This window comes from Zingiber officinale, chromosome 1A, assembly GCF_018446385.1.
Source record: "Zingiber officinale cultivar Zhangliang chromosome 1A, Zo_v1.1, whole genome shotgun sequence".
NCBI classification, from domain to species: Eukaryota; Viridiplantae; Streptophyta; class Magnoliopsida; order Zingiberales; family Zingiberaceae; genus Zingiber; species Zingiber officinale.
The window spans coordinates 124,190,450-124,203,640 of NC_055987.1; the positions used below are offsets into that span (position 1 = coordinate 124,190,450).

At 36.6% G+C, this 13,191-nt stretch overlaps 2 protein-coding genes across 3 annotated transcripts; one reads left to right on the plus strand and one right to left on the minus strand.

The window, feature by feature from the left end:
- The first annotated feature begins 834 nt into the window (after positions 1-834).
- On the plus strand, positions 835-4,275 carry LOC122030518 (probable protein S-acyltransferase 4). 2 transcript variants are annotated; one of them, XM_042589734.1, is made up of 6 exons: positions 835-1,251; positions 2,080-2,271; positions 2,358-2,666; positions 2,744-2,977; positions 3,210-3,828; positions 3,972-4,275. In XM_042589734.1, the coding sequence occupies exons 1-5, from the start codon at positions 1,183-1,185 to the stop codon at positions 3,720-3,722; spliced, it is 1,317 nt and encodes a 438-aa protein (XP_042445668.1). In that variant the 5' UTR covers positions 835-1,182; the 3' UTR covers positions 3,723-3,828; positions 3,972-4,275. The 2 variants fall into 2 exon arrangements, with proteins under 2 accessions (XP_042445668.1, XP_042445674.1); XM_042589740.1 differs by having other exon boundaries at positions 2,153-2,271.
- Positions 4,276-4,802: 527 nt separating this feature from the next.
- LOC122030534 (proteasome subunit alpha type-3-like) lies at positions 4,803-12,914 on the minus strand. The gene is made up of 10 exons (XM_042589749.1): positions 12,680-12,914; positions 12,494-12,533; positions 12,332-12,415; positions 10,299-10,372; positions 10,011-10,097; positions 9,812-9,896; positions 9,452-9,498; positions 6,416-6,481; positions 6,086-6,176; positions 4,803-5,096 (listed from the first exon to the last, which is right to left on the minus strand). The coding sequence occupies exons 1-10, from the start codon at positions 12,781-12,783 to the stop codon at positions 5,025-5,027; spliced, it is 750 nt and encodes a 249-aa protein (XP_042445683.1). The 5' UTR covers positions 12,784-12,914; the 3' UTR covers positions 4,803-5,024.
- Between the last annotated feature and the right edge of the window lie 277 nt (positions 12,915-13,191).

Sequence of the window (13,191 nt, forward strand, 5' to 3'; positions counted from 1 at the left end):
GTCAGTGCCGGGCCAGGGAAGGGATCCCTGACGTTGGCCCTTCGATGCTCAAGTTAGTCACCGGAATGTGGAGAAAAGTGGAGCAACTGTAGAACTATGCGTAAATAGTAGATAACGCGCACCTCCGTCGGTGATGGAATCATCCCCTTTATATAAAGCCCTAGTGGACGACATGCTCGCTTCTTGAGGCATGGGCACGCTATCCAATATGTCCCACGAAATGGCTTGTCATGAAAGTACCTCTGACACCATACCTTAACAGGGCATGCATATCCCTGATAAGATAGTAGAAGTTTCTGTCACGATCCGCTTGTCGACCATGCCTCGTGTTAGTGGTACTACCTCCCAAAAGGATATCGAGAGATACTACAATGGCCCTGTTGCTGGCCTGAGCGGGGTAGTCGCTCGGCCGGGATTCCACTCCGTCCATGACAAGGTCCCGTTGCTTGACCAAGCGGAGTAGCCGTTCTACCAGGACCCCTCCGCTTTGTCGACCTTAGTGGCTTTTTCTATGCGATGGCTTTGTAGCACCTGCCTTCCCCCGTTCGAACAAGCTACCCGGTCTCCCTCGACGTCTTGCTGCTCCGTATCGAGTGTCAGTTGTCTTATGCATCATCCCGAGCTAGACTGGAGGTCTGCTCGGACCTGTCTTCTGCCATTGTCCTCTGTTCGGCCCTTTGACATCCGGATATTGACCTCCACTCTGACAATTGACCCCGTGCCAGATAGACCTCCCTCCATCGCCGCATTATTATTATTATTATTATTATTATTATTATTATTTCCACCCGTGCCAAACCAAATGGATATTGCTGTCGTCCACCACCTACAAGCTACACATTCCACATAAGCCAACGCCCAACGGCTTCTCTTCCTTCTTGATTGTCTTCTCGATTTGGGGCGAAAGATGAAGGAAAGCTGCGCGGCGTTCTTTCGAGGAAGAACGTTGCACGGATGGATTGATCCAGCAGCTGCATGCATTGGATCTCAACACACAGAGCAACGGAACGATCCGTTCCTATCTTCTTCTTCCCTCTTTTAATCCACCCGATCTCTTCCTTAAGGGCTGATTCATGAAGAAGGAGCCCTTTAGATGACTACTCGTACATCTTGGTTTCGCCTGTATCTGCTTCCTCCTGGTGATTTGAGCTGTTGAGGTTTAAGTTCGGTGCAAAGGACTGCATGGCGATGCCAGAGCAAAGAGAGGGGATCAAGAGGTTGAGATTGTATCAAGCTTGGAAGGGAAACAATGTAAGGGTTTTTTTTTTTTTTTTAATAAATTATGTTTTGTTTTTGATTCAGTAGTTTGATTTACATCAATGTTCTGAGGTTGCATTTTGGTTTCAATTTTATGCCTCCAAAGTGTTTGAGCTTTTGCCTCTGGTGCTTTTATTAGATGATTGTAATCTTGTATTCTGTTGTCTTAGGGTTTGAGAGGTCCAAAGTGATGTAGTTACAATTCCTATTAAAATTTAAAATAAAACACATTTTGTGGGTTGGAGAATTGGTTGTTGTTGTCGTTGCAATTGATCGAAACCTAAGCTTCTTCACAAGCAAGATCACATCCCTTGTTACGAACTTGTATGCATGTTCCTAATGCCACCTTGTTAGCTACTACACTAGGTGCATTTCCTCTGCAAAACTTTAGTACGGAATCATTCCTAGAGATGGCCAATGTTGAGTGGAGAAACATAACCAAGACTTTGATCTTTCTGGATCAAATCAACACATAGGCTTGATTGAGAGGTGATGGGTATACATTTCCCTATTTAGTTTTAGCAATCATGGTTATTGTAGTTCAATCTTACTTCATAGATTTTAATACTTGACACTCTTATTTGAATCCTTTTTCTGCAAAATGAACCCTTAATGGATTTCAAGCTTACAATTTGCAGCTTCCAAAGGAGAATCCATTAAGTTACAATTTAAACCTTCAATTGTGAATCCATGATCATAAAATTCTCTTGGTGATATTTCTTTCAAATGTAGAATTCACTTGTTTTTTCCTTGTTTCATCGATGATTTCTTGGTTGGGATGTTCAATGTATTTTGTTTCCTTACATATTCGAAATGATTCAGATATTCTTTTGTGGTGGAAGATTAATATTTGGCCCAGATGTTGCTTCATTATTCTTAACAACAATTCTAATAGCTGGTCCAGCAATAACATTCTGCATCGATATAATCTTGAAAATGAACAAGGATGAGAAGCAACACAGTACGATCCTTGGATTTCCAGTTCTGATACTGACATTGCTGATGACAATTGCTGTAAGTGGAACCACTCAAGTTTGACGTAAGAGTTGTTTGTGTTAAATTTCTTGTCATCTTAAAGAGTTGGGATTTGGATGGTGCAGGACTTGACCTTTTTGTTCATGACGTCCGGTCGAGACCCAGGTATCGTGCAAAGGAACACAAGGCCACTGGATGGCGATGAAGCATACAATGCCACAACTCCATCCATGGAGTGGATCAGTGGAAGAGCACCTCGTCTACGGTTGCCTAGAACAAAGGATGTCATTGTGAATGGCTTTGTCCTCAAAGTGAAGTATTGTGATACTTGCATGTTGTACCGGCCACCTCGCGCCTCACATTGCTCAATCTGCAACAATTGTGTGAAGAAGTTCGATCATCATTGCCCATGGGTTGGTCAGTGCATTGGACTAGTAAGCTGAGTTCTCTATGACAGATCATCTTGGCACCGGTTTTCTGAAATTGACTGGTTATTGTGTGTCTTCTGCAGCGAAACTATCGGTTCTTCAGTTTATTTATATCGACGTCTACATTTCTCTGCATTTTCATCTTCATCTTCTCCTGGCTGAACATTATTGATCAAAAGAAGCACTATGGAAATTCGACGTGGAAGTCCATGAAACATGAGGCGATGTCATTGGTTCTCATAGTGTACATTTTCATCATGGTGTGGTTCGTTGGCGGGCTTACTGTTCTCCATTGCTATCTAATGAGTACAAATCAGGTAAAAATTCTATTGCCAATTTATGTGAGGGAATATTGTTACAAATAAGTTAGGAACGATGAGACTTAAATGATATAAGCAACATGACCCCTATCCTATAACATTTCGTAGCGCATATACTTTTGTTATAGAGAGCATCATACATCACAAGGTTGAATGTGCTTCTTTTGCCCTTGTGCAATTTTTCCTTCCACATGTGCTTGATTGATGCTGTTCTTTAATGATGTTGCAGACAACCTATGAAAACTTCCGATATCGATACGTTAAGAAAGACAACCCCCACAACAACGGCTACTGGAGAAATTTCAAAGAGGTTTTTTTCTCAAAGATCCCACCTTCAGAGCATGATTTTAGATCATTTATGGATGAGGAAACGATAGAAGTTGGACCTTACACCCCAAACATTGGCATAAACGTAACGAGCATGAAAGAGAAGTTTGGCATAGAGATGGGCAATAAATTTGCAGTGTGCGACAATATGACCATTCCAAGTATACTACAGAATCTGGACTACAGTAGCATTGAGGATAACGAAGATGTCAAGGATCAAACCGACGACAATGCATTCGATCCTCTTGGTATTCATTTTTCTCAAAAGTGTCATCGTTGTTCACCAAGGCATTCGGCTTCAAAAAGCTGCGGTAGCGAAAATGAAGCGTCTGGTAATGAAAGGGCAGCTAAGGAAGCTCCTGAAGCTGTCAATGATGAAAGAACTACCAATCAAAGATACTCAAACATGGTATAAACTTCGCCTGATGATGATATGCTATCAACTAGAATTCAACACGGGGCAAGGATCAAGTCTGCATCTCTCTTTCTCATAACTAGTCATAATCCATTAATTGATTCAGGTATGCCAACTCTTTGACATATTTTCTGTTCCTTTTGCGAGAAAGAAGGAAGAAGAGAAAAATAGAACGTTCCTTGTGGTCTTTTGATCAGAGAAATGATAGAAATTCTCAGTCGTTAACAAAATTTGCTTGGAATTTTGCAGGTTTAGCTTGAGTTCAGATAAGTGAAATTCGGTTTCCCACCTATACTCTTCTGCAGCCTATCGAGCTTTGATTCATGGAGATGCCTCATTCATGCAAAGTAAAATAGAAAGAGAATCATTTCAGTTTAACTCCAAAATTGTTTAGAATTGCATCATATACAAGTTTGCAAGTGTGAGATGGTTTCAGGAGAGTTGTAAAAAAAAAAATGCTTAGATGGCACCTGAGAGTTCTGTGTATATCGTGGAACTTTGACCGTGTTGCTTTTGCATATTTATAAAGTATTGCAATGTTTATGTATCAAAAAGGTTGAAATTATAGTCGGTACCTATTAGCAAGGGAATGAGTGCAAGATTGAAATGGAATTTTCCTAGAAATATTTATAGGATCGATAAAATTAAATGTTAGTTTGACGTTGTTGGGAGCCGCACTCGCATTTATGATTTTTTTAATGAAGAAAAATAGTCTTGACAGTCATTAGGATCATTTTTAACAAAATTATGTAAAAATAGACTAAGATCAAATTTTGAGAAAGTACATGAATTAATTTTTATGACAGAAAATAATTGGGGCAATTTTTTTTGATGAATTAATTATTTCAATGCCAGAAGTTACCCAATATCCAATGGTACAGTCGGAACTAAAATTTGCATCGTAACCATGCACACGCAATTAGATTTAACAATAAATAAATAAATTCCTAACCCAATTGATCCAAATTTTATTAAAATAGTTTTTTAAAAAAATAAAAAAAATGTTACTACATGTTCGTTCACTAGTCCAAAAAGAAAAAGAAAAATCATGAGTAAGAAAGTAGTTCATTAACCCGAGCATTCAAATACATTTCAATTTTCCTATTAAAGAAACAAACTAAATAGTTTCAAATATCTGGAAACAGTTTGTGTCGTATGAACAACATTCACTAGCGCACAATGAATAACACAAGTAAATTGTTTTCCATGGCGAAACCCCTCAACAATGATCGGGTTATTATCTGATAATGTTAGACCAGCAAGTGGGTCATTTCTGACAAAAAAAAAAAATATATTTGTTCCCTAATCAGCATCCATCTCTTCTAATGCAGCTTTTGCGGCCGTCTTAGCTTGCTCTAAGAGATCGTCTGGAACCTGTGAAAAAGTAAATCTGTAGTTTGAGAAATGGAAAAAGATTTGCTGTGTTTAAGTTTCTTTTTAATTAATAAAATAATGGAGTATAATAAATATTCAACTAATATTAGGCAGCTTCACGATGCACTTCAAGTGTGCTAGAGAGTAACAAACAATTTAGAGCTGCGAAAAATAGAAACAAGGATCATTTCAAACAAGCAAATTTCCTGCTCATTCTTCTTGTTTTTAGAAATAAACGGAGACAAGCATAGACAACTATGCATTCTTAGGGAGGTGCAACATAGTAGTTTTCATAAAGTTGTTCACCTTTTTTACTGAATAAAACTGCATAGAGCTTTCTTGGAGGATCTCTCAGATTAAGTAGGAAAAACACAGTAGGATTAGGAACTGGGGATTAAATCTTTATTTATGAGTTCGAGGTAACTTTAAATAAGAGACTTAATTGAAGTTAATGGCAAATGCAAGTAAAGCTGCTCTACACTAACTTAGGTCACCAGATAACTTACTCTGGCAAATGAAGATTACCACAAAGATGTGTCTAAAAATTTAAGTAACAGAATAAGTGATGGGCAATAACCGAATAAGCAAAATCCAGAAACCAAAGAAAGAATGAGAAATAAATAAGTGACGAATTAATATAACATTATATATCAACTACTACTTCCAATAATTAGTAGGACTCCTAGGGTCAGCAAAGGGCACTAGGTTGCTCCACATACGACTTGGGTAAGCAAAACTATGATATATGATGCAAATGATATAAGATGTCAAGCTAACATATGACAACTAAATCCAAGCGATCAAAGAAAAAGGGAGAGTAGATTGATAATTGCATTCCCAATTAATTATGAAAATAAAATTGAATTGACTTCTGACACAGAAATTTCATGCTAAAGCAAATGAGATGGATTTCACATCACTAAAGAGTACCAACTAAATTATTAAATCAGCTTATACTTGTCAACAAGTTCATAAGTAACAACAACAACCTTCTGATGTTGGCGGTTTGATTCATCACAGACCCAACTCATTTCTAACTCAAATGCTTTGTCCTTTGCTTCATCGTGCACTGCATAGATTCTGCATTCCATAACAGGGAAAACAGTGTGTTTGTCAATTAGTAGAAGTTCCATCAATGAAGAATTTAACCAGAAACCAAACACAAATGTTTCAATGTCTCTTTTCTATTAATTTGGTTCAAAAATTTAATTACACAGCTCTTTTCCCTTAGCATCTTAATGTCTTGAATTTAATTGAGAAAATAACCAAAATCATCAACAGTTCTAAGAGAAAAAAAAGGGAGGAAAAACACATCTTACATCTTGGCTATTTCAATCACTCCTTCTCTGCAGGTCACCTCAGAAAGCTTCAACTTCTCTATCTCACTGAGTAAAAAAGGCAGGAAAATGTAGGAGCATTAGGCGCAGTTATAAAAATCAAACCAAATTTGTTAGTTCTGGGTGGTTAGTTCACTGGTCAGACTAATGGTTCAATTAGTCAGCTCAGTAGAGGCATTGACCTTACCAAACTAACTGGTAGGACTGACCAAAATTGTGGATTGCATATTTATCACAACCATTTAAGACAAAAATGTGAAATTTGGTTATGAAAAATCACAATTAGACATAAACTAAAAATTAAAAAAAAACTAATTTACAATAATCTAAGGAATCACTATTGGCCAAAAACTAATGATTAGCCAAACATATAGTTGGCCAAGAACTATATATACAACTAGTATAATCAATGTCTGAGAAGTGAACCCCAACCTAGCAGGTAGTCTAGGTAGTCTGTTGTTATTATTATTATTTTTTTCAAGGTCTTAGAAGGCAGTTTCAAGTGGTTGGCCCATTGCCTAGCACCTAGGTTTAGCTGAGGTGTCTAGGTTTTGTTGAGCAGCTAAATGATCAATATTAACATAATATTTAAATAAGAAAAATAAATATATTAAATTAAGAGTGATTAATATTAGTGTGTGTTATATATAACAGTTACATCTTTATGCCATCAAAACAAATTTATAAATAAGTCATAATTGATAAGAAGCACAAAACACATAATTACATCAAAACATTTCATTTTTCATATTGCAACTAAAAACATTAAAATCACAACAAAACCTAAATTCAATAATTCATAATCCTAAATTAAATTGCAAGAAAACGCATAGTAAGTTTAGAATTATTGTTATACTATAATATCAAAATATAGATAAGATAACCAATATCATATAACAAAGTTCATCCATAAGTCAACAATCATGTTTGGTCGTTTCTAGGAGGAGATAAGGATAGGAGGTGTAGGCGAATAAGGGTGTTGAATGGGCTAATAGAAAGAATCAGGGTCACTTTCTAATTGCAAATGAACCAACAATGTATTAAAAAAAAGTTTTTTTTTCCTTAGTCCTACTTGGACTGCCCAGGTGAACCACCTGTTAGTATTAATCCTAGTACCAATTATGAGATGATTGTAAAGAACTCATTTTGTATCGTATATCATTATTAATAAAAGACAAAGTTGGTTATTATATTTATTTCAGTTTAGTGCCGATTGAATAAGTATAATAATGTCCTTGGATAGTAGGTTCTTATCTACAGTATATCAATTGGTTGAATTGATAGTAAGATATTGTAGAGAACACTACTCTTAACTATTCTTAGTCGAGCATTAATATACAAGGACAATATTAATGCATTGAGACTGGCATGTAGGTCAACGGATGACTTGATCTCACAAGTCATGGTTATAAGATATCAGATTGACACATGGATATATATTAGAAAATATATACTGAATGACCCGCTATAAGAATGTTTCATGAATCGTCGTACTAGTGTTATAAACATTCTCATGTGACTATTGGTATGAATAGTCCTTAGACCTGAAGTCACTACGGTTCCCTACATAAGGAGTTGTATACTTTGGTATCGTCAAACGTCACCTGTAACAGGGTGGACTATAAAGTCGATTACTAGATATGCAATAAATTATGTGGAGGGATATAAGTGATGTAAATGGGATCTATCCCTTCCATATGACGGAAGAGATATCTGTGGGCCCCTTGATTAGTAGGACACAAGAAAGCATGGTTATGCGTAAATGAGTCAATATGAGATATTGAGCTTATTTGATAAGTGCGTTTATTTGAAGATCAAGAAACACAAAGATTGATAAGAGGATGACACGATCTATGCCTCATTGATCAATCTAGATATCAACCATAGAGGGACCAAGTTATACAACATAATAGCCACGAACAAGTTAAGTCGGATCTCGACTTTCTCGTCACTTGGGTAGCAATAATACCTTGCTAGATGTCACTAATTGTTTATGTATCGCAAATGTTGATTTAGATACATTGCCAACGTTACGAGAACCTATAGGGTCACACACAAAGAACAAGTTGATATGGAGATAGGTTTATGTGATGAATCATTGGATTAAGTGTAATCCGAATTTGACTCATTGAGTTAGACTCAAATGGATCCAATTGTTGGATTGAGTCAAGTTGCTTAAGAATCAATGGGTTGGACTCATTGGGTGAACTCGAGTTCACCAAGGAAGTTGAATGATCAAAATTGAACCATTGGATTGGATGGTTAATTTTGAGCCATTGGATTAGAAGATAAAAGGTGGAGACTTTTGGTATACCATGGGATGGACATAAATATCATTTTGGATGATATTTTTCATAATATTTTCATTAGATGAGAATGTGAAGAGATTCTTCTTCTTCCTCCTTCCCCCTCTTGGCCGAAATCACCATTGTGGTTGCTAGCACAACCTTGTGATTTCTTCTCCATCTTGCTTTGTTTGTGAGACAAGCAAAGACAAGGCTTGTTCGTGTGGATACCATAGAGGCGCGGACGTGTGATCGTGTTGAGATCCGAGCTGTCGGGAGATCGTGTGCACGCATTAAGGATATAATCCTATCATCTAATTTAGTATAGATTGTTTGTATGCAATATTTGTTCCCTTCGCATGGATCTGCTAGATAGAGGATCTAGTAAATTTCCGCTGTGCTTCCGCGTGTTTAGCGCGCTAGATCCTAACACCACCTGTGCGATTTTAAAAGGTCTACCTAACAAGGGTTAACTAGTCATCATGTAAAGTGGCCCCTTGATGAAACTGCACACCTCAAATGCCTTTTGGAACAATGATTTTTCTAAGCCTGGGTTTTCTCAAATATTGTTAGCTTGGAAATACAGAAAAGCAGCACAACGTCACTGAAAGTTCAACATTTATAAATTAAATACGAAAATTGTTAATTTACAGGCAATGAATATAGTAGTTTTCATCAAACTTGCTAAACCAAACCATCCATGAATAGTGTGTATCTTTGTCATTCAACTTACGTTTTGGCAGCTTGTCTTCCTTTCCCAACAGCAGCACCAAAGTATCTCTGCAGTTACACATTCAACAAGTAGAAATTTTTAAGTACTTAGGAAACTTGTTAATGTTGAACATATCAGTAAAAATCCACTCAATACTGTTCAACAAAGAACTTATATTCCCATGCTTGGAAGTATGAAAATAGCATCATCCACTATGCACCATTCACACATATTTCAATACAAACTTTCTTAACTTTAATATTCTACTTGTACCAGAAACATAGCATGAGAAATTTTACAAAAGGATTCTATGGAGAAATTTGTAAGCAGTAATCTAATTCAAGACTCCAAATTAAGACATATACCATTATGAGAACTTACATATGATATTCCAGAGGGTTCGATCATGTACAACTGAGGTCCATCTCTGTCATAACCACCAAGAATAATCCCACAGCCAAAAGGCCTGCAATAAAACATAGTCATGTTACACAGAAATGAATAAATGGAAGGAAGCATTTCCAACATGCATGGTCGTCTTCAGATAAATGCCACCATATGCAAAGCATTGCATTCCTACCTGAGCCACCAATAGAGTGTAGAAAGATGAACATAACCTGCCACACGATCTGCAAGTTCCTTGACAGGTATGGGCTCCCCATATACTCTGTGCATGAGCAAACATTAAATAGTATATCAAACTAGTAAAAGACAGTTGTTTTGTGTTTATATTGTGTTTATAGTTGCATGAGGCATCTTTAGGTACAATTAGTTAATATAACTAATATTGATTAATACAATACAATATTCCATGGAGCATCTAACCTAACTACTGTCTAATGAGCACAAACGACCAAATATTGCTGACCTCTCATAATTAGCTGCTTCAGATTTTGCTCGTGCAACAATTTGCCTGCCATCAGCTGCTAAGCCAGCCACAGCCTGTGTCCATGGTAAGATTTCCCCGTTTTAAGTTAACAATTGAGCCTCTGTCAGATATATCTAGATGTGACTAAAGAAATTCCTTATTGATTTTCCTTGGTAAATAAGGATGATATATATCCCTGCATATAGTGCTTTAGTAATTTATACTTTCACATGACTGTTGAAGATGTGAAAATAAAACATTGTCTCCAACAAAAATACTATTACAAGACACCGATAAAAGGGCAGAGATAAAATCAGAATTTCAAAACCAAGAATATGACCATAATAAGCGAAATAACTTGCATTTTTATATGTGTGATACTGACATAATAGGTATATACACTATTACACATGATGAGAAAACAACTGAATAGCATGTGCACCAGTGCAACCTATTCGCCAGGAACAAATATAGCATATTAAAATTTTTGAGTAAAAAAACGAGTTATTGTAAATATAGGAATCAGTTGTTTTTTGACAATAAGGATATTGATTCCACAAGTTCTTATTGATATGGATAAATCGCACCTAGCAATTCGCAATCAACTCCTTCAATTTCAATAAATATACAGTTTTTTTATTGTAAATAATGAGTTTCACCACTATTTCATTCAAACTGATACTTAAGAGTTTGTGCACCCCGACTGTATTTGAGGAAGGAATATCACAACCAGAAGTGAAACAAAATTTCTATCCTCTTCTTTTGGAGGGAGAGGGGATACCCCTGACCAATATAAAATAGGAAATTATACAAAGAATATAGTTGTGAGTGCAATAAATCATTAAGCATATCATATGCTATGACATGGTGTAATTTTTATATGGATTGAATGCATTTAAGGTCTAATTTCCTAGCAAGTTGAAGATAAGCATGTAACCATAGAGATAAATGGCTAAAGGTTTCCTTCTTTCATTCTATTTTTGCGTGCAAATACTTTACAGAACCAACAACATATCTGTTGTATGAAACAATGCACTATAACAGTGTAACATATTATCGTATAGATAATCCTTTGAGATCTTCCATTGTAGACTTAATCCACAGTTCAATTCTCGAGAGATCAGATAACTTCTTCCTCACACTTTAAATCAGGTACTCTGTACCCCTAATAGCTGAGCTTTTTTAATTGATTTCAGGTACTCATTTATGCTAGTTGAGATGGGCTTGGATTTTTCCCATTCAGGTTGTTGTGCGAATTGTGTATTCATATTTACAATGATCGGACATCAGATTACCTGAACAATATAGTATGTACATATTTTTATAATATTAGCTTGCTGATATTTAGTTCAGTTTATTTGTTTATGACGATCTGATATCGCGTACCTGAACAATATAATATATACATATTTTTAAAAACTTCATTTCCTGATATTTAGTTAATTTGAATTATCAACCAAGTAGAATAGGTTATTTGTTTCCGTATTAACCGAGATTTTAATCATTCTTTACTATCACTGAGACACACGGACACAGGAATATATATCACAGTCCCAGTTTATTTTTATTTGGTTGCACAATTCCAACGCAACCTTTTTTTGGTTGAGTTTGGGTGCTTATATGGGTTTGGATGGGCATATGTCAATTGTATACAAATTTTAATATTGTTAGAGGCCTGTATAATTAAACAGATATTATATGTTGTTTCTTACCTACAAAACAATCTAGTTTATCAAGTATGGCGATCCTATCACAATCTAATACAAGTTTCCTTTAGGCTAGAATGCACATGAAAATCATGTGATTATAAATCCTAAGTATCTAAAACTCTTGCAAAAATTACAGGAATTGTAAAAATGGTAAGGCAACATCTACACAGTTCAACTATATACTGCCACACACCACCGCCTCTAAATTCTAACCAATGTTACTGATTAATCCTACTAAGTTAATGAAATTAGCATCGCAGAAGCAAAAGAAGAAATACCTAGAGACAATAAATAAATAAATCAATATCTATGGTCTAAGTTTACCATGCCAGAATGGCGGTGAACAGCATGAATCCTCCGATTAGATCCCGGTAACATCATCTTCGATGAGATTAGCTTCTCCACACCCTAATTTTTCACCAAAGACGAAGCCATTAACTGCAAGCAGTGAGAACAAAAAAACAAACGAAGTTCAAAGAATCATACCAAAACAATTCCGTCCTTACATTTGATCCCAACCACAGTCCTGCGACGCGTTAAAGAAGAAAAAAAAAATTAAACCACATTGCAGTTAAAACATCGGAAACAGCAAAAGAAAGACAAAAGAGCCCTAAAATGGGCCGACGAAACATCTACTGAAAGGGGAGAGGTGCGGAAGCGGATCGAACGGACCCGCTATTGTCGACAGCTTTGGCGGCGTACTCGATCTGGAACACTCTCCCATCGGGGGAGAAGGTGGTGACGGAGAGATCGTAGCCTGTGCCGATGCTGCTCATTGCGCTCAGCAACCACCTCCGATCGCTAGGTCTTCGAGATGAATCGAAATGAATGGCGAGGGTGGATGCATGATTTATGCTGAGCTGAGAAGGAAGGAGTTTCTTGCTCTGCAAGAGAGAAATAACTCGGGTGACGCAGGAGGGTTAACCGGGTTAATGGTTCAAATGTTAGGCGGTCGGGTTAAAGGGTTAACGGGTCACACCTTGTTTGGATCTCAGCTTTCTATGCACCCGCAGCAGAATATACCGGCACTTTAATCAGCTTCCACTCAACGTTATGACTAGAGATACAAATGAATTATGGTGCTCATAAATTTTTCGAATCTCAATTTGATAAAAGTTTATTTGAATTTATTTAATAAGGCTTGTTAAGATAAATAAGTTAAGTTAAAATTTCACAATATTCGA